Genomic DNA, 18774 nt, shown 5'->3' with positions numbered 1-18774 from the left:
TGGTTAACCCCTTCATTTTCAGTTCCAGGCTTCTGTGGAAGACCCGGCCCTACGGCATGATCCTGGTTGCAAAATTGAGCTTCCCAGCGAGAGACTGCATTTCCCGCAGGGTCGCCTTGTCCCTGCCTGTAACCCACTTTATTGCTCTTAGTAGGTCCTCTATTTTTTCTTTGGGCAAGTGGCATTCTCACTTGGAAGAGTCACTCAATCCCCAGGAATGAAAGGGTGGAGGTAGGTCCCACCGTCTTCTCTGACGCCAGTGGAACCCCTAAAGCCTACATGGATTTGCTAAAACCTGGATAGAGGATCTGCACAATGAGGACCCTGCTGGGCCAGTGAAGAAGAAAGCACCCAAATAATGCATTATTCTTGCTCTGGGCATGGCTTGTTGTAGTCTCCATTGTAAAGATGAACTGAACTGTTCAAAGAAGGCACACGCATTGGCGCAGGCCATGGGGAGGCATTTGTCAAAATTGAAAACAAATTCTAAGTGGAAGCACAGCCACTGGTAGGAGCTCTCGTATACGGGCATCAGCCTAAATGCTGATTTAATGTCTGCTTTTGCCATGAGAACGTGGCTACCTGACAGTTTTCTACAGCTGTGTCCAAGATGAAACGGCTGCCTCTGTGGCAGGGATGCCCTCGAAAAGGAGCTCGCAGGCAGGCATGATAAGTGGTGGGTCACAAGGCCCAGGGGGGAGCATAGAAACTCAGCGAAAGGGGGGCTGGGGAAGGGTCCCTCTATCCTTCCGAGTTTTATTTTTTTTCCATTTCTTTATTTGATTACAGGGGCAAAAGAGGAGCTTTGTCTTGCTGCTGGCTCAGGGTAGCTTTCTAGCATTTGCAAGAGCATGTCTCCTTTTATTGGTGAGTGGCTGTTTTTGGCCTCGGTGACCTTGGGGCTGGGCCTGGAAGGGGAGGGTTTGGAGCACTTACCGTTGCTTTCCTCCACTGCATGTGCTGCATTGGTGCTTCTACCTGCACTCAGCACCCTTATTGCAAGACCCTCTGTTAAAATACCAACAGGTTGTTGTGGTGTCCCCTTTGGCCCCGTCAGCGTTGCGGGTGTTATGTTGCCCCTGGGTTGGCCCTGATTTCTGCCCCCCTGGGGGTGGCCTCCGAAAGGAGGGCTTGACTTTGTTGGCTGGGGAACTATCTTGCTGGGACCTGTGCTGGTTGTGCTGCCTAAGTTCCCCCTCCTATTATTTTGATACTCGTGCTCTTTAAAGCTCTCTGTATTTTGAGCTGAGTTTTCCTTTGCATATCTTTCATGTTTTAGTTTGGGATCTTCTTCCCAGCCCAGGTCGGGGAATCTCTGCAATTCTTTCCTGAATTCCCTGTCATAATGCAGCCAGGATTCTCCCCAAATGTGTTATGTATTTCCAAGATTCTGTGGTGCTACGCAATTAAAGCTGGGCATTCTTCAGGATATTTGTCTAAAATAATTGTGGACAGGATTTGGAAAGATGCTTCCCAGTTCTGAATATTCTTTTCCAAACTAGGCTTCTTTGCTCTTTCTTTTTCTTCTTCTTTCTTGTCTTTCTTAGGAATCCCAAAGCCTAAGCCCTCATATCCCCGAAGGGACAAAATATGTATGAATTTATTTTTCCAAATCTTTTATTTAATTTTTGGCTCAATGTGCCATGCAAAAGTCTTTTTTTGTGCTTCCATACATCTTTTTGCCAGCAGTGCGTCTTCCAAATATGGTAATAGGAGGGCATGGTGATTCAACATTATTGTTATGCCCAACCCATGCTTTAAGGTGGCCCTGGTCCTCCTCGCTCCCCGACTCAGAGTCTGTGTCCGAGCTGTCACTCTCGCTGCTGGAGCAGCTAGATTCCTCTCTGTGCCTCTTCTTCTTTTTCCCAGCGCCACCATCTTCCTGCCATTGTATGAATCGCTCTAACATTGGCCCCAAATCATTTTTTTCAGTACCTGATTTGGCTTTTCTTTTGCTGCTGGGGTGGGTGCCTGATGAGGCTGGCATGCTGTGGACATCCAGGCGCTGCTTCTTCCTTGCCGGCTGCTCCTGTTCTTCTGGATCATCCCCGTCATCGTCCCTTTCTTCGGGTGCCTCATCATCATCACTGGCTGTGTTGAAGCTGGTTGATGCCAGTTCTGCCATCTTTTCCTGGACCAAATCCATGCCATGGACTGCTTCTGCCGCCATGGCCCACTCCAGGAGCAGTGTCTCCTTAAGAGATAGTGCCTCAGCCATCCTTCTCCTTGTTTGCAGTAGGGGATGGGTGGTTCTGCCTGTGTTCCGCTTGTTGCTTTGCGAAATTTGGTGTGGCTGTGTAATGATACGTTGTACAGGCTCCTGATGCAGCCTGGTACTCCCCAGCTCTAGTGACACCACGATGTAGCTGTGTAAAACGGTGCATGGTTGCGAGTGTACTTCATGATTAACACAAACATACACTTTAGATATCTACAGAAGTGTTGTATGCATGTAAAACATGCTTACTGAGAAAAAGAATAAAAGCCTTTGATAGTACATATATGTATCTGTCCTCTAAGTGCAGAAATGCTGAACGCAAGGAACGAAGAGATGCCGAGCAAGCTTGCAGATGCTCAGGGCAATGAATCCTATGGGACTACAGGAGTACATAAGGAGTCCTATTTGGTCTTTGCAGGCTAACCTATAGGACATGTTTCTGCACACATAATATGATATTGTGCTATAAAAGTCTAGTTGCACAGACTGCTTCTATTCGTGCTGTCAGTGCAGACATGTTAGCATGTTGAGGCCCGAGAACACCTTCCCTGCTTCCAGGAACGGACCTTGGTCTTGGAAGGGGCAAACACGTGTACGTTTCTCTCTCAGTGGAACGTCCAGTTACGGGATTGTCAGCAGGAGTCTGGTTACAACAAGGTATATCCAATGGTGAAAGCCTGCCATAGCCCGCTATCCAAATACACTGTAAAGGGCTTTGTTAATCTTGGATCCTAAAGACACTGGGGCTCATTACGGCTCTGGCGGTAACCATGCCTTTAAAACCGGCAGGTAGCCACCGGACCTGTAAACAGTTACTGGCACCTAGCTTCCCAGTAACACCGGGACATTACAAGTCACAGCGGACTGGGAACTAGTTGCTGATAATGTTGTTCCCCATTCTTATAGGGTCCCTGAAGGACTCTATGGGAATGGCAACCACGGAAACACCGGCAACAGTAATAATCGTGGCAGGGTTCCGTGAAAGTCTGTGGGCGGGTGCTGGTCCACCCAGCAAGTCAGACCTGCCGGGCGGGAGGGCAGCTGCCTGCTCACCAGACTTGTACTTTGTCGGTCTGGAAACAACAGTGCCGGTAAGCTTACCGGCACTGTTGTTTCCAGAGCTGCAACGTTGTATTGAGCCCCACTGGGTATGGTTGGATCGTGATCAGTATAGATCATATCACTGTCCCCTCTAAAAACGCACCTGGTTAAGTTTGGGGGCATAAAGTCTGGATTGATAACTTTAACTTTGTTATCAAATGTTTAGCTTTTGCCAGACGGGACCCAGGACCATTCCTGGGGCTTTTATATCGTATTATTACACTCGCCCACTTGGTATAACAATTCCAGGAAAAGTATCCACCAAGCCCAGGGCCCAGAAACCAAGAAAAAGCAAATCCTACATTAAACGACCATAAAAACGTGGTGAAAAAGAAAACGATGACGTGCGAGTGCAGACTCGCTCTACTGCTGCTGGGAAGGGTGCGTTTCGGAATAATAACGCAGCCACTGGAAGAATTACACTAACTTTCAAGCGGTTGACACACAGGACAAATCCGAGGGTACACAGGAGGTTGTTAGCCTTAAAACCATTCCCCGGGACTCTGAGGACAGAGCACAATGCTAGGAGTGAATTATTGTCTATCAATTAACCAATTAATCGGTACAGCGGCCACATGTGTTACACCTACAGCCGCTACCAAAGGATTGCTACCAACTGCCGATACTAACGGGGCCACCAAAACATTAGTATATGCAAATGACATAGACTCAGTAGCCACTCTGGAAAGGCCAGTGAGGAAGTTACCTCGGGTCTCTGAGGTTACGCCAACCTGCCCCCCGACTCTGCAGCCCAATTCCCAGCGACTGTCAATGTCGCTGATTCTCTTTCGGGAAACCAACAGGGACATGGTTGACGGAGTGGCAGCTCCCAGAAATGAGATGTGCCACAGCATCACACCTGACCACCACAATAACAATGCAAAAGGTGTGCTACACTGAGCAGTTAAGATCCTGCTCAAATTGTGTGGGGTTATCCTGGAGGAAGTGAAAAACAGGGAGAGGCTCTCGGTCACCTGAATAATGGCCATTTAATCAAGTGCAAGTGCACAAATGGTACTGACCAGACTGAACCAGCTATACTATTGAGCTTGGACAGGATAATGTTGAACAAGAACTGATCCTTCAATCTACGGACAATAAAATGCAGGAGGGAGCTGATGAGGCCAACGACCTCTACATGTACAACACCCGTTAGGAAAGGCACCTGGCAAAAAACTAGCCAAAATGAGAAGACAAGTTGCCGTAAATGAAACCTCAACTAAGGGCCAATTTGTAATTGTGCAACCTCTAAACTTCACCTCAATTATGCCAGAGCAAGCACAAAATAAGAGATCTCGATAGACCCTTAACAAAAGAAGGGCAGGTGGTACATTGGCTAATAACCAGTTTATCAATGGCCCACAGGCTATAAGGAACGACACCGAGACGCTTGTGCCCATCGCAGCAACGACAAGAGGTAAACTGACCCGATTGCTTGTGGCTCATGAGCTCTTGGGCCCAGAACCTGCATTTTTAAGACCTCCAAGTGCACAACCTGCACCTACGCCAGCAGCAAAAGTTCCTAATATATTTACTTTGCTCGTAAATGTCAAACAGCCTCTGGACAATCGAACCAATAGAAATGACCTGCTTAAAGTCTGCCAAAGCATAACCTGCATTGAGAGTTTTATCATCGGCAGATTTCAGGTTTGTCGAACCTGTCAAAATCAATGGAGATCATTTTGTAAGATTGCCTGTGTCACTGCAAATGTTCCATCTTTGGTACGCAGTTATTCAAGATCTATCCTGAATGTTGGATATGTGCTAGATTGCCCAACACATGTTCCGATTCTACAGGCAGCATTGGAAAAACCATCGGAGATAGCTGCCCTGAAGCTCGCAGATCCGGCAAAAGAGGTAGTATTGGAAGATGCCCAGAGATGGGCATGGTTTAGGATGTTTTTAATGCGACAACTGACTGAAACCAAGCAAAATTTAAAGGTTGCTAGTTGGAATACTAGGGGGCACACCCACTTTATGGACCAAAGATGTTCCCTCCCCTTACTCAGAGAATTCGACGTCCTCTTTCTGCAAGAAACCTGGCTTACTGGCAGGATCCACATAGAGAGCTACATATTATTCCAACAAACCGCAACGAAGGGCCCAAAAGGTCGACCATCCGGCGGTTTCATTGCAGGCATTAAGCAAGGAGACCCCCTGAACAGCGTAACATTGATCCTGAATTCCAGTAACGTATTGGCCATAGAGGCAGTGCTAAGTGGAGTGGGTGAGCACATGGTGTTAGTGTTTATTAATATCTATGCCCTGCCGCACACTGATCATTTGGATGAGTCACAAGATCATTGTCCAAATATGTTTGGGCTGGGTTACGCGGGAGACTGAGAATTTGTACTACTGGGAGATGATGTAAATGCTGGTTGTAGAGACGAGGAAAGTTGCCAAAAATATGAATCTGTGAACCCTGTCTGGGGATTTTCATAACACTGAGAGAATAAAAAAAGGGTGATTTGGGTTCATATGTGGAAGGAGTGGGACCTGCTAATGTGTGACGGTTGGACCCGGGGTGATGGTCCAGGTCACGGCATGTAGTGCATGCGTAAGAAAACCTCAGTGTTACACTACTTTGTTGGCACTATTGTCTGCTCTGAAAGAGTGCAGTCGCTGGAGTCCAGAAGTACAGGGTAAAGCGATCGCCATATGCTCTTACTTACAAGAGACCTCCAAATGAAACCGGGTGGCGCTCCTATAGGCGAAGCAGCAATTCATTAGAACCCTGCACTGTACCTGATATGGGCGCACTTTAGCGCTGCTTTCCACACTGGGCACAGAGCGCGGCTATGGCATAAGCTGCCTGCATGGGGCTGTCCTGAATGATTACTGCAGGTACTGAATGAACTGCAATACAGGCAGTAGTGTTGGCGTGCGTTTGGATAATCTGGGATCCAACACGTCCCCCATTTTTGGTTAATAAGGGGGTCAGATAAGGGTGTTTACTTGCCACCCTGTTGTTTTCTCTCTCCCTAGCTGACTTGCCGTTAATGTTAATGGCAGGTGACGGTTGCCCAGTTAAGACAGGCTCCCATCACATTACCAGCTTATTGTATGCAGAGGATCTTGGTTGCCTTGTTTAGACCCATTATTGTGCGAACAAGCAAAAGTTGAACGATTTAGTTATAAATATGAGGGAAACCAAAATGATGGCTGTATCTGGCGGTAAGATAGCCGTGCTCTGTCTGCAGATGGACTCACAGAATGTCAAGTATGTTGATAGTTACCGATACCTGGGAGTAGAGTTGAGAGCTGACGGTGACTACAAAGCCACCGTGGACAGGAACATAAAGAAAGGCCAATCAACTGACCTGCTCTTCTCTAGGACTTGAAACGTTTGCAATGAGTTGACCCTGCACCACATTCAGCCATGTCAATTTTGGATGAAGTTGCTAAATTTGCCGCCCACCATGCCAATGGTATATTTATGATTAGAAATGGGTCTGGTCTTCGTTTACAGGCAAGTGCGCCTCCAGAGGGGTACGCTCTATAGTCAATCTAGAGGCTGGCCAACCCGCCAATTGCTGCCGCTTATTGACCTATTTATTATGGCTCCCTGTTAAGAACGTCGAACCAAATTGAATGAGAAACGCTTTTCCAACATTGAGAGGACACCCTTCTTTGAACGTTGCACAAAGTTTAAGGTGTTGAAGACCATATATAAAAATAAGGTGGTGCAGCGGGACGGGGTAAATCCCTTCATACACCTGCAATCCCTACACAATTTCAAAATTGTCTGGGGGACTGGCCACTTATCTCACAACTGAACAGTACCCACTGAAACGCCCTAATCTTGCTGTTTGCTACTTCATGCTAAAGCTTGATACAAAGCAGATGCCACTGCTCGCGCTACGAGGGGCCCACACAAAGCTCACAACTGACCAGAGTATGTCTTTTTTCTTTTATCTTACAAATAAATCAAATCACCCAGATATGTATTAACTTCATCTTCTCAGATGGGATGTACTTATATGACAAATCTGGAGCAGTCTGTAGAAGGCTACGAGTCAATCAAGAGGGTTGAATTCTGGGGTTTCTGCGTGAACCTAACATCAAAACTGTGTATGTGGCTCTTTATTACGTTTGGAAAGAGATCCTTGATTGCCTCAAAAATAAATACGGAAACAAGGCCGGAGATACATGTTCAAAAATCCCAAAAATGGCTTAGGGAACCTAGGAATCTGTCCATTTTTGAAAAATGAAAATGTATATTAGGTATGGACTGTGGGTTCTGAAATGCAGTGTGGATGTAATGAAACTCAATAGGTACTCCTTGAAGTGCTCCATGGGAGAGCTTACAAAAAACCCTCTACAATGTGGGGCTTTGGAATCATGTCTTTTTTATGTATTTTTAAAGAAATGCAGGAATACCAGTGAGAATGACAATGAAATTGATAAAACCATTGCCTGATTCCAATGTGGAAATGCAACTGTGTCTTGTACTTGTATGTATACTGTAATGAAGATATGTGTATGTTTTGTAAAGGTTCCATTGTAAATCAGAAAAAAATGATAGTTTCTTATACATTTTTCATTATTCTGTGATTTTCATGAGACATAAGTCCTCAATCCAGAGGACCAGAGATGAAGGGGAGTAGAACCGGGCTCCACAGAGCAGGAAGGCCAGAGCTCACAGCCAAGGTCAGAGATAAACAAGCACGTTCCAAACTTCAAACAACAAAGGGCCAGCTGCAGATAAATGGAATACATCCTCATAAATGCAGACCCGGAGAGCTCGATATTGGGGTCCACAACCTCGTGATGTGGCCTAGCTAAACAATGGGCACTCTCCTGCGGTGGGAAGACGAATAGTTGTCAGCAACCCAGACGAGAAGTGAAACATGAATACATTGACAATGTTGCTTAGGGGATAGCACTGCCATGGGCAAAAGTGGTGCTGCTACTAGATACATTGGGAACACATAGGGCCTCATTACAACTTTGCTGTTAGCACCATGGCTGCCTCCAAAATCGTTTCCGGGTCCGTGTTCCCTGAATGGGGAAATACCGGGCCGTTCCGACATCGGAGGGCCCGGTTTTTCCTCCTTTAGGGAACCCGGGCACGGTGCTTCCTCATTCCTGTTCGAGCCCCCATAGGGCTCAATGGGAATGGGAATGGGAATGGGGAGGGAGCTAACAACGGGCCCATTAATTACAGGCCCGTTGTTAGCTCCCTGGTCCCCTCACGGGACCCGCTATGGACGTCTGGGAAAAACCAGACGTCCAGAGCAGGTCCCGCGACGGGACCTCGTAATAGTGCGGAGTGTGTTTAACGCCGTCGGCACCATTACCGGCGCCGTTAAACCCATTCCGCACAAGTTGTAATGAGGCCTACAGTCAAGGCACATCACCTTGAAGAGGTGCACAGGCGGTCAAGAACCAAACTAGGGTCCATGCCTGGGGAGAGCAGTTCCAGCCAATCAGGGGCCAAGAGTGAATGTTAAATCTGCGACCCTGCAACTAAGTTTCTTGGGGATGGGGCAGGCCAGCCACCGGTCATGGAAGGACCAGTCGAGTAACATATATACTGACCATCTATAATAAGTCTAGCACTCTGAGCAGCCAATCAAAGTAAGTGATAGGACCCTCCCCAAAAACCTGTCACGGTTTTATTACACAACGCATTCCCGCCAGGGACTGCTTCCCCGACAATGAATGGGGCGCACAATAAAAAAGCCTTTTATCTGTAATACACTACAGATTCTTTCAGAGTCGGCCTCCAATCCGTCTCGCACCCAACCTTCACAAACACCCTGTGTCACAACGGACTAGCAATCAGGCCGGTGTGTATCAATGAGATACTTATTCATTTATTGTTTCATGAAAAATGCTGTATTTTGAGTATTTTTCAGCCACCAATGTGTGGCAACACAAATGCAATGATTCCTACAGAACTATTAGGTCCACATATCCTAGCACAGTTACATGGATTTTGAATGAAAACTGTGTTTTTTCCTGTTTTAGCCGATGTTTGGGAGTGATTGTTGCAGGGGGGAGTGCTAATCCTTGATGCCATTAAAGTGATAGCAAATTATTTCCCTTCGAATGGAAGGCAGTGGCAAGGAGTAAGGATAGAGAGAGAAAATTAGATTTGGAATAAAGCCCACCACCCCAAGATTGAAAGCCATAAAAAAACGTGAAAACCGTTTTTTGGAGCAAAATGGCATAATCCGATTTTGAGTATTACTCGCACAGCTACTCACAACTGCTCCGGGACAGAATAAAAGTTAATTTGTGTTGCTACACTGGAGACAGGGAAGCTTCAGGACCACTAATCGTCACACCAGGTCAAAGTAGAAAGCAAACGGAAAAAAGGAAAAATAAAAATGGCAAATGTAAATTCGTTTTACATGGGATTTACAATGACAGGCAGTTAGGTAAGGGGTCGGGTGAGGGAGGCAGTGTCTAACCAGATGTTTAGATGACCAAGAGCAGTGAGAGTCGGGTGAGGAGAATCACCCCGAGAGTCTGCGGAGGCTCTGTTGGAGCCGGGGGTCTGCAAAGGAGGAGGAGGTTGAGGGAGCCAGAAGGAGAGGAAAACCAGCAGGGATTCACAGTACCCATTGCAGCCCTGTTTCCTGACCTGTAAGGGCGTGAGGTGAGGTTTGTGTGCATTGTACCAGCTCATCCAATAGCAGGTCATGTGCACAGGACATGAGGACATGTTTATTCGTTGTACTTGTACATAATGATTTGCCAGGGGAAGGGCAGCCTTTCTTTAATTGCGCCGTCTTGGCCCGGCTGTGTTTACCCGCTCAGTTGCTAAGTTCCAATCGCAGCCCATAAAGCTGGCAGGGCCTGCATGGCACACCCGCGGCACCGGATTCTTACTGCAAGCCCACTCCTTCTCGACACTGGCAGCACTAACCCAGGCTCCAGGATGGCGCACAGAAACGCAGCCTTCTTGGCGCTATCATTTATGGCAGGTTCGTGCACGTATCCTTCTTTACATATTATGGCAAGGTTCCCTGAAGTCAGTACTTGAGGGCTGTCCTTTAGACTCCCCCATTACTTCTATCACTTACTATATAGATGAACCTCAAAGGTAATTTCTCCCTTTGTAAGTTCAAGTCAGCAAATAACGGATCATGTATGTGCTTGCACTTGGATCATTTCCAAATACATACAATGTGTCTGGACATTCAAATGGCATGCCTCCAATTACAAATAATTGCCTTCATGGTCTAAGCAGCGAATTGTTAGGGGTGTCATGTATCTTGTGCAATGCTGTATAAAGTGTATAGTGCAGGCTGGCGCTCTGCCGACCAATCAAGCAAAGGCATCTTACACCGGCCCACACTGATACTGAAGTCAATGGAGGTGCAGCTCTGGGCAACAATTAAGACCCCCCCCACACACACAAGCAGGGTTCTCAGAGTGTGTGTACTATGGGCCCAGCCTGCACCAACAAATAACTAAAAGGTTTGGACTGGGAATCAGGTGGATGTTAAAGGTATTTGTACCGCGCACCGTCACCAACGGAATTGGTCCCCAGGTGCTCTGGCAGATCTATAAATGATAGGGTGGGGTGGGGTGGGGTGGGTTAGTAAGGTGAAGAGGGAGTAGGATAGTGAGAGGAGTGGTGTTCTGTTAGCATCTGGTGTATACCGAGTTGAAGCTGCCGAGTTTTGGTGCGGGTATTGGATCGGTGACAGGCCAGGTGTGCTGTTGGTCCGGCTTATGTGTTGTTGCAGTGTTGTGAAGTGTGTGCGGCTTGTTGTGCGAGAGATGGTTGTGTGAGTTTTTGGGCTGAGAGAAGTATGCAGAGTTTGAGCTTATATTGGTTAGTGGGTTACCTGACCTTTGGCATGCTAGCATTTGCAGTTCTGTCTCAGAGTTATGGGGGTTAACTGGTGCCACACTATCTGGATGCAGCGCAGGCCAATGTTTAGAATTCTATCTGGGTGTGGGCAAGCCAACATTCTCAGTCCCATCCAGATGCGGCGCCAGCTAGCATCTAGAAATCTGTCCTGGTGTGGGCATGCTATCATTTCCAACCCTATCTGGATGCTACGCAGGCTGGTGTCCACAATTCCAAGTGTGGCACACGCCAACATTCAAGTTTCCTCTAGGCGCGAGCTTGCTATCCTTCAATCAATCCCATCTAGATGCGACACAGGCCAATGTCTACAATTTTAGGTGTGACCTGTGCTAGTCTTCAGGTTTCGCATAGGAGCGGCCATGCCAACATTCATAGTCCTATCTAGATGCGATGCAGACTAATATTCTCAATTCTGTCTAAATGTAGACCTGCTAATATTCTCAATTCTATCTAAATGCGTCTGCTGGTCTGGATATGGTGCGACCGGTACGTGCGAGTGGGTGAGTCACTTGAGGGCTTTCATCTGGGTCTAAGTATGTGATCAGTCCCTGGAGCCTTCCTTTTGTGGCTATTTTCCATGATATCTTATTCTCTGTCGAGTGGTTAGTTTTTTGGTTTGAGTGTTCGTCCAGATTGAGAGTGGCCGGGATTGGAGTTATTTTCATGGTTGTTTTAATGTCTGCGCATTCTGGTGCGTCTCCGTTGTGGTTACCCTTTGAAGAGCCATGATTTGAGGAGTTTCCTGAATCCTAGGTGGTTTGTTGTGTTCTGTATATTCTTAGGTAGGTCATTCCAGGTTTTGGGTGCCTGGTGGGAGAAAGAGGATCCTCCGAGTTTTTTTCTGTTGTAGGGTTTTGGTTCCAGGTGTATGTCGGTGCTTGATCTTAGTGTTCTTGTCAGTTGATGTAGGCGTAGTTTGTCGCTTAGGAATTGTGTGCCTTGTTTGTGTATTGCTCTGTGCGTGATGCACATGGACTTGAACTTTATTCGTTATTTTAGTGGTAGCCAGTGTAGTATTTTTAGCGCGGGTGTAATGTGTTCTCTTTGGGGTAGCTTGAGGAGGAGTCTGGCTGCTGCATTTAGTATGCGTTGCAGTTTTTTTAGAAGTCGTTCGGGCATGCCCAGGTATAGGCAATTGGCATAGTCTACTCTGGACATGATCAGAGCGATGATGGTAAGTGTTTTGTTGGCAAACAACAGGAACGGTAGGATCCTTTTTGCTGCTGGCAGGAGGAAAAAGCATTTTTTGGTTACCGAGTTTACTTGTGGCTCTAGAGTGAGATTGTTATCCATCAGGACCCCTAGGTTTTTTACAGTTGATGATGGTTCTGGTGTGGTCCCGAGCTCTCTTGGCCAGGGGTTGTAGTTGATGTCTCCTCCCTTTTTTGAGACAATCATTATCTCTGTTTTGCCTGGGTTGATTTTGAGATGTTTGAGGTTCATCCAGTTGAATATCTCACATAGGCCATTCTCTAGTGTGGTGTTTTCTTCTCGGGTGTTTTGTATGTTGAAGATTATTTGAGTATCGTCGGCGTAGTTGTAGCATGTGAGGCCGTGGGTTTTAATGAGTTTGATTAGTAGATACATGTAGATGTTGAATAGCAGCGGGGAGAAGGATGAACCTTGTGGTACTCCGCACGTGGAGTCTCTGGGTTTGGATTTAAAAGGTTTCATCCATACTGCTTCTGTTCTGTTTGTTAGGAAGGATTTGATCCATAGTAGGGTAGTGTCTGTTATCCCTAGTCCTTCTAATCTCTTTATGAGGATGACGTGGTTGACAGTGTCGAAGGCTGCAGACAGATCAAAGAGAATCAGGGCGGTACAGTTGGCCAAGTCTGCGTTTGTTTTTAGATCGTCCCATATTGAGAGCAGAGCTGATTCTGTTCCTCTCATAGGTCTGAAACCAACTTGTGCCTGGTCGAGTAGGCAATGCTCTTCTATGAATTCTTGGGTTATTTGGTAGACATACGTTTCTAGCAGTTTGGCTATGTACGGTATGTTGGAGATGGGTCTATAGTTAGATAAGTCCTCTACGTTTCCTGTTGTGTCTTTGAGTAGTGGCTTGATGTAGGCTGATTTGAAGGCCTGTCGTACTGTTGAGATTGAGAGGTTGAGGAGGTTCCTGTGGTGTTCAATGGGGGTTCCTTGTTTGAGAATTGTTTTGTATATGTCTGGGGGGCAGGGGTCATCAGGAGAGCCTGATTTGTTGCTTTGGTTTACCAGTTTGAAGAAAACCTCAACTGATATTTCTGGGAAGTTTCGTAGCTTGTTTGCGTGTTCCTCGTCAGTGTCGGTGGGGTTTGCGCTGTGTTCGCTTGGTCTGTTTTGAATGGTGTGTTGGATTGAGGTTATTATGTTTTTGAAGTGGTCTCCGAGGTCCTCGCAGAGTTTCATCGATGGAATTGGCATGTTGTTGCAGCCCGGTGGGTTTTTTATTTTGTTTATGATTTTGAATAGTTCTTTCTGAGCGTTTGGTGCTCTGAAGCTACAGTTGTCGTAATGTTTCCTCTTTGCTTTTTGTATTTTCTTTTTACATGAGTGGATCTGTTGTAGGAATTTCAATTTGTTTGCAGAGGTGTTGTTGGTCCTCCATTCAGATTCTAGTTTTCGGTTTTTTCTTTTCATGGCGTTGAGCAGTGGGGTGAACCACTTTGCTGTGGTTTTCTTATGTGATGGGGTGAAGGGCTTTTCTTTGGCGATGTCGTCTAGGGTTGTTGTGATCCAGGTATGAAGTAGGGCAACTTTTTTGTATAGATCTGCTTCTTCCATGGTTGATGCTTGTGGTTTGCTGAGTTCTAGAAGCTCGGTTAGGTTGGAGTTTTTTATGCTTCTCCAATTTCTTTTCATCATGATGGGTTGTTTTTCTTGTCGCGTTTTTGTTGGATTGGCCGTTGTGATTATGAATGGAATGATAAGGTGGTCGCTCCAAAGTATTTGAATTGGGGGTGCCGTGGTGATGAGATCCTTGTTGGCGAAGATTGCGTCAAGTGTGTTCCCTGCTGAGTGGGTTGCTCCTTTGACTAGTTGTTGTAGGTTCATGGCTGCTAGTTGGGCGGTTAGGGATTTTTGTGTAGTTGTGGTTTCTTCGTCGAACCAGATGTGGAAATCTCCAAGGATGATCAGATGATTGTACTTGATGGCTAGGGTGGTGATTGCTTCCGTGAAAGCGTCTATGAAAGACGCATCGTAGGTTGGTGATCTGTATATCAGTATGAATTTCAGGATAGTTTTGGGGTTTACTGAAAGTCGTAGTATGAAGGATTTGCATTTCTCGATGTTTAGAGGATCTTCCATTTTGATGGCCAGTTGTTCCCTGTGGATGATCGCTAGTTCCCCCCCCCTTTGGATTTTCTGTTTGTTTGGATGCATTTGAAGTCTTCAGGCAGGCAGTTGTTGAGGATGATCTTGTAGTTGTCGTCTAGCCATGTTTCGGTTATAAATAGGATGTCTATGCCTCCTTCTGAAAGGAGGTTGTATATTTCAGTTGAGTATTTGGACATTGACCTTGCGTTTACTAGGTTACAGTGGATTCTCTGGGTGATATTTTGTTTTGAGGTTATTTGTTGTTCAAGTTTGTAGTTGTCTGTTCGTGGTGTTTCCGCGTTGATGTCGGTAGGATGAAGAACGGTGACGGCTGCTTCTTCATTGAAGTGGTCCAATAAGTTGATAACAGGGCTGATCAGTCTTGGTATTTCTGCTGTGATGCTGTTTGGATGAAGATCAGCGGTGGTTTCTTCATTGAGTCAGATTGTTAAGATGTGTATAGGCGCGTTACAAATGCCATATCATATCATAAGTGTTTCAAGGCGCGACGAGGCGGGGGGAACAAGGGGAGACAGACAATGAGCCTACTAGGCCAGGTGTCATTAAGATCGCGCAAGTGCAAGAGTAGAGGGGAAAGGGAAAAGTGCAAGGGGGAAGGGGAGAGGTGAATGTGCAGTACAGGGTTAATAGCATACAGAAAAATAACAAGGGCCAGCTAGTAGCAAGTGCGAGGTAAGTGCAGACAAGTGCTGGGAAAGGGGGCTGTAGGGATACAGACACAGTCCCGTAGTGCAGGGGTTGCCAGGGAGGCAGTGCAAGGGAGAGTGGCTGGGCCAAGGACCGAGAACGGTGAGTGGCCCAGTTGCAGATTCAGTGCAGTTTCAGTAACTTTAGCAGGGTAGAGGGGCAGAGAAAGCGGAGGCGAAGAGGAAGGTTTTTAGGTGCTTCCGGAACCGGAGATGGTTCTCCTCAAGTTTCAGGAAGGCAGGAAAGCTGTTCCAGAGGGAGGCCCCTGCAGCAGAGAGAGATCTGCCACCAACTCATCGTTTGGAGAAGCGGCTGACCCTGAGGGAGTTGGAGGCGGATGAGCAAAGAGCTCGAGAAGGAAGATATTTAGGAAGAGAGAGTTGAAGGTATTTTGGTCCAAGGCCCCAGAAGGCCTTGTGGACAATGCAGAGGGTTTTGAACTTGATCCTCGCAGTCACTGGGAGCCAGTGCAGTGATTTCAGTCCTGGAGAAATACGGTCCCTGGGCTTGAGGCCAAGGACAAGTCTCACAGTCCTGTTCTGGATGAATTGCAAAGGGCGGAGAGTAGAGGCAGGCAGATTTAGATAGAGGCTGTTACAGTAGTCCAGCTTTGAGAGAACCAGGGCTCTAGAGAAAGTGAGCTTCTGGGGGAAGGAGAGTAAAGGAAGGATATCTCTGAGGAGGTGTAGTGGGAGGTGGCATTGCTGGTTGTCGGTGCTTCGCTGTATTGTGCAGGAAGTAGTGGAAAACGATGTTGTCCCTCTGTTCTTGTGATGTAAGGTGTGATGGGGTCGGAGCCCTCCCACTCTCTTGTTGAGTGCTCCCATCGTTTTTCCGCCAGTTTCAGGAAATTCTTTGCATGTCTCGAGGTTTCCGTGTTGGGGTGTTGGTGTACCGTGGTTGTTGCGAGGTAAGGTGTGAGGTATGAGGATTTTTCTCTTGTAGATTTTGTTCCGGTTATGGCTGTGTTGGGCGTGTTTCCTTCCAGTGGGGCTGCTTCTTGTGGGTTCTGTCAGTGTTGTGTGTTTGCGTCTCTTGTTGCACAGTCTTGTTCTCTTTCTCAGTGTCCTTTTCTGGGTCGGGCCATTTTCCAGTTTATGTGCAGGCGTAGTAAGGTAGTTGGTCCTCTATGCAATGTTGTGCAGTTGCAGGGCCCTCGGTTTTTCCTTCTCTGGATACGCTGGGGTGTTCTCTGGCTCTGTCTTGCTTTTCTGTCAGTGGGTAGGGTGTGTTTCCTAAGGGTGCACTGTCGGGGGTTAGGGTGTTAACGATCTGATGGAATGGGACTTAATTGAGTTAGGTTGTGGTGGGTTTCCGGGATTGATAGAGTACTAAGCTAAGCGCAGTTATATTATTTGAGAGACTTGTATAGTGTGAGGGAGTCCTATTAGTGCAATTTAAATGTCACACAATGCAGTTTGGGGGCAGAACCCCTGCTAGATTTGAGAAACCTGCATAGTGGGAGAGAGGCCTATCAGTGCAGTCATCTTCTTTACTTTTGGTTCGGTAAGTGGCTCGGAGTCTGGGGCACTCCTATCAGGGAGGAGCCTCGGGTAGATGGTGTTAAACTGGGAAACAGGGCAGAAGACCTGCCTTTGAGGGTCCTGGTCACATGGCCCTTTGCCCAGGTCTACAGAGATCTCTGTGAAGCAGCAGCCAGCCCGCCAGTAATGCTGGCCCCAGAGCAGCCTGCGGTGCTTTCAGACTTCTCCGAAAGGTTCTCTTTGCTGGCTGCTTTCATCACAGGCTACAGCGAGTGCCATGAATGTTTCGCTTAGCAAAGAGCACTGCATGAAGTGTGCTCTATCACACGGGTTTTACTGGCAATGCTGCTTTCAGTGAAACGCATTTGCCTCTTCATTGCTATAGTTCCGAGGTCGTGCGCCTTTCTGCAGGTGCATTTACTTGCTAGACATTTTGAGTGATAAAACACATTAAGAACACTACGCCGTGCACGGAAATGTGACCATTGCACAGTAATAAAGGGTGTGGCCCCTTGGCAATCCACTGTATATTGCCGCCCCCCTCTGGCTGCTGATCGTCAACACAGAGAGGACAGAGGAAAAGATACTCCTGACTTGTAATGAGATGAGTCTTCAGCAGAGCTCTCATTTTGTGGTGGTGGTTAGAATAAGGACTGGGGTTCATGGGTAGGAGGGCCAATTGCCAAGGAACACACAGCTCTGCCCGCCCACTGCTAGCCTGTGCTATGATGGGAAGCCAAGATTCGGCAGGTTAGAGCCCTCTTGAGCTCAATTAGAGCCACAGCAGTCTTGGGACGCTCCAAGGTGTCCAACTGAACGATTCCCCCGACTGGTGTCCAGCCGATGCCGAGACCTTCTCGGAGCAGAAATGTTGGTTCCACTTCAGAAGATCAAGGATGAGAGTCTCAGCTGCATTGTACGTTGAATAAATATAGAACATGCCCCCGGCCAGTAGACCCCAGTGTGGCCTGTACCGTAGTTACTGTGGCAGAGGCAATGATGCACACCAAGGACGGGTGCAAGCGAGGGAACGGTGTGTTTAAGCAATTGCATCTGAAAGGAACCTGAGGTCAAGAACAGTGAAGTTGAGGGGGCGTGGAGACCTGGATGGGTAACTAATAATTCACCAGACTACAACCATTGCCGGATTTGAGGGATGGGGTAGGCCATCTTAGAAAATTGCTTAGTATAAGGGGTACATGTGACTGACATGCTGGATTCATCTAGAGGGAGATTACATGTGCATATCAGTTAGTGGGGTGCTTATGGCGATGGGGAAGATTGCAGTGGTGCCCCAACAATACCTGATGACACCCCCTGGTGAGAAAGGGGATGAGCCGGTGGTGGGCAAATGGAGGTTGAATGGTCAGGTAATATTGACTGCTAGGGAGTTCTGCATTTAGTGATTTAGTGTTAGGTAACCGGCTCTGTGGCTCATGTCCGAGTTGTGTGGCTTTCTTGTGGCAAAGCTTTTAAGCAGCTTGGGGGCCGTGGGAAGAATCCCAAGAGGTCTGTGGTTGCCGGCCAGACACTAATGTAGGTAGCACACGCCTATAGATTACAGGGAACACCTCTTCAAAAAGGGTCGCCATGGTTTCACCTTTGTGACAATATATTGTGTGACCTCTGTCAACATACATAGTTCATCCCCCAATTAAACTAGAGCACAATAGATGACGTATTAGATTTGTTAAGGCCCTGTCTATGACTCTTATAGAGCCAGGTGGACCCTGCACACTGTGCCAGCCAGGAGAAGCAGGCAGGGGTGTAGGCAGAATATTTAAAGTATTTCTTCAAATAAAATATATAATCAAATGCATAGAAATGTCCCCTTCTCTGTGGCACTGGACACAACGGCCCTCCCTGTGCGAGATTCACATGTATCTGAAATAAAATAGCCTTTTCAATTGTTGCCTTTTTTTCTCAGTGCCGCATCTCACTTATTTAAGCAGTTTGCATCTTTCTGTTCTGTTTGAATGCCGTTTTTACTAGTATGTTCTTTGCTTTCAGTTTGCCACATTGATAAAAAAAAGGGCTGCAGGAAAGAAGCTAATTGAAAGCAAAGGACTGCTGTTCAATTGTGATCACTCACAAATGCATTTTTATTTCCAGTATATCTGTTTTTGTAC

The 18774-nt window shown here is 46.9% G+C and overlaps 1 protein-coding gene across 2 annotated transcripts in view; it reads left to right on the top strand.

The window, feature by feature from the left end:
* The first annotated feature begins 10096 nt into the window (after positions 1-10096).
* The window catches only part of LOC138512916 (cadherin-related family member 4-like), a 95415-nt gene continuing 86737 nt past the window's right edge, over positions 10097-18774 (top strand). For both annotated transcript variants that reach the window (XM_069627685.1, XM_069627684.1), the window contains exon 1: positions 10097-10254. In XM_069627685.1, coding sequence (XP_069483786.1) covers positions 10131-10254 — 124 coding nt within the window. In that variant the 5' untranslated portion in view covers positions 10097-10130. The remainder of the gene's footprint in view (positions 10255-18774) is intronic.

This window comes from Ambystoma mexicanum, chromosome 12, assembly GCF_040938575.1.
Source record: "Ambystoma mexicanum isolate Mex_15411 chromosome 12, UKY_AmexF1_1, whole genome shotgun sequence".
Taxonomy (NCBI): domain Eukaryota; kingdom Metazoa; phylum Chordata; class Amphibia; order Caudata; family Ambystomatidae; genus Ambystoma; species Ambystoma mexicanum.
Note: the sequence above shows the minus strand (reverse complement) of the source record. Positions and strands in the feature narration are given on the sequence as shown.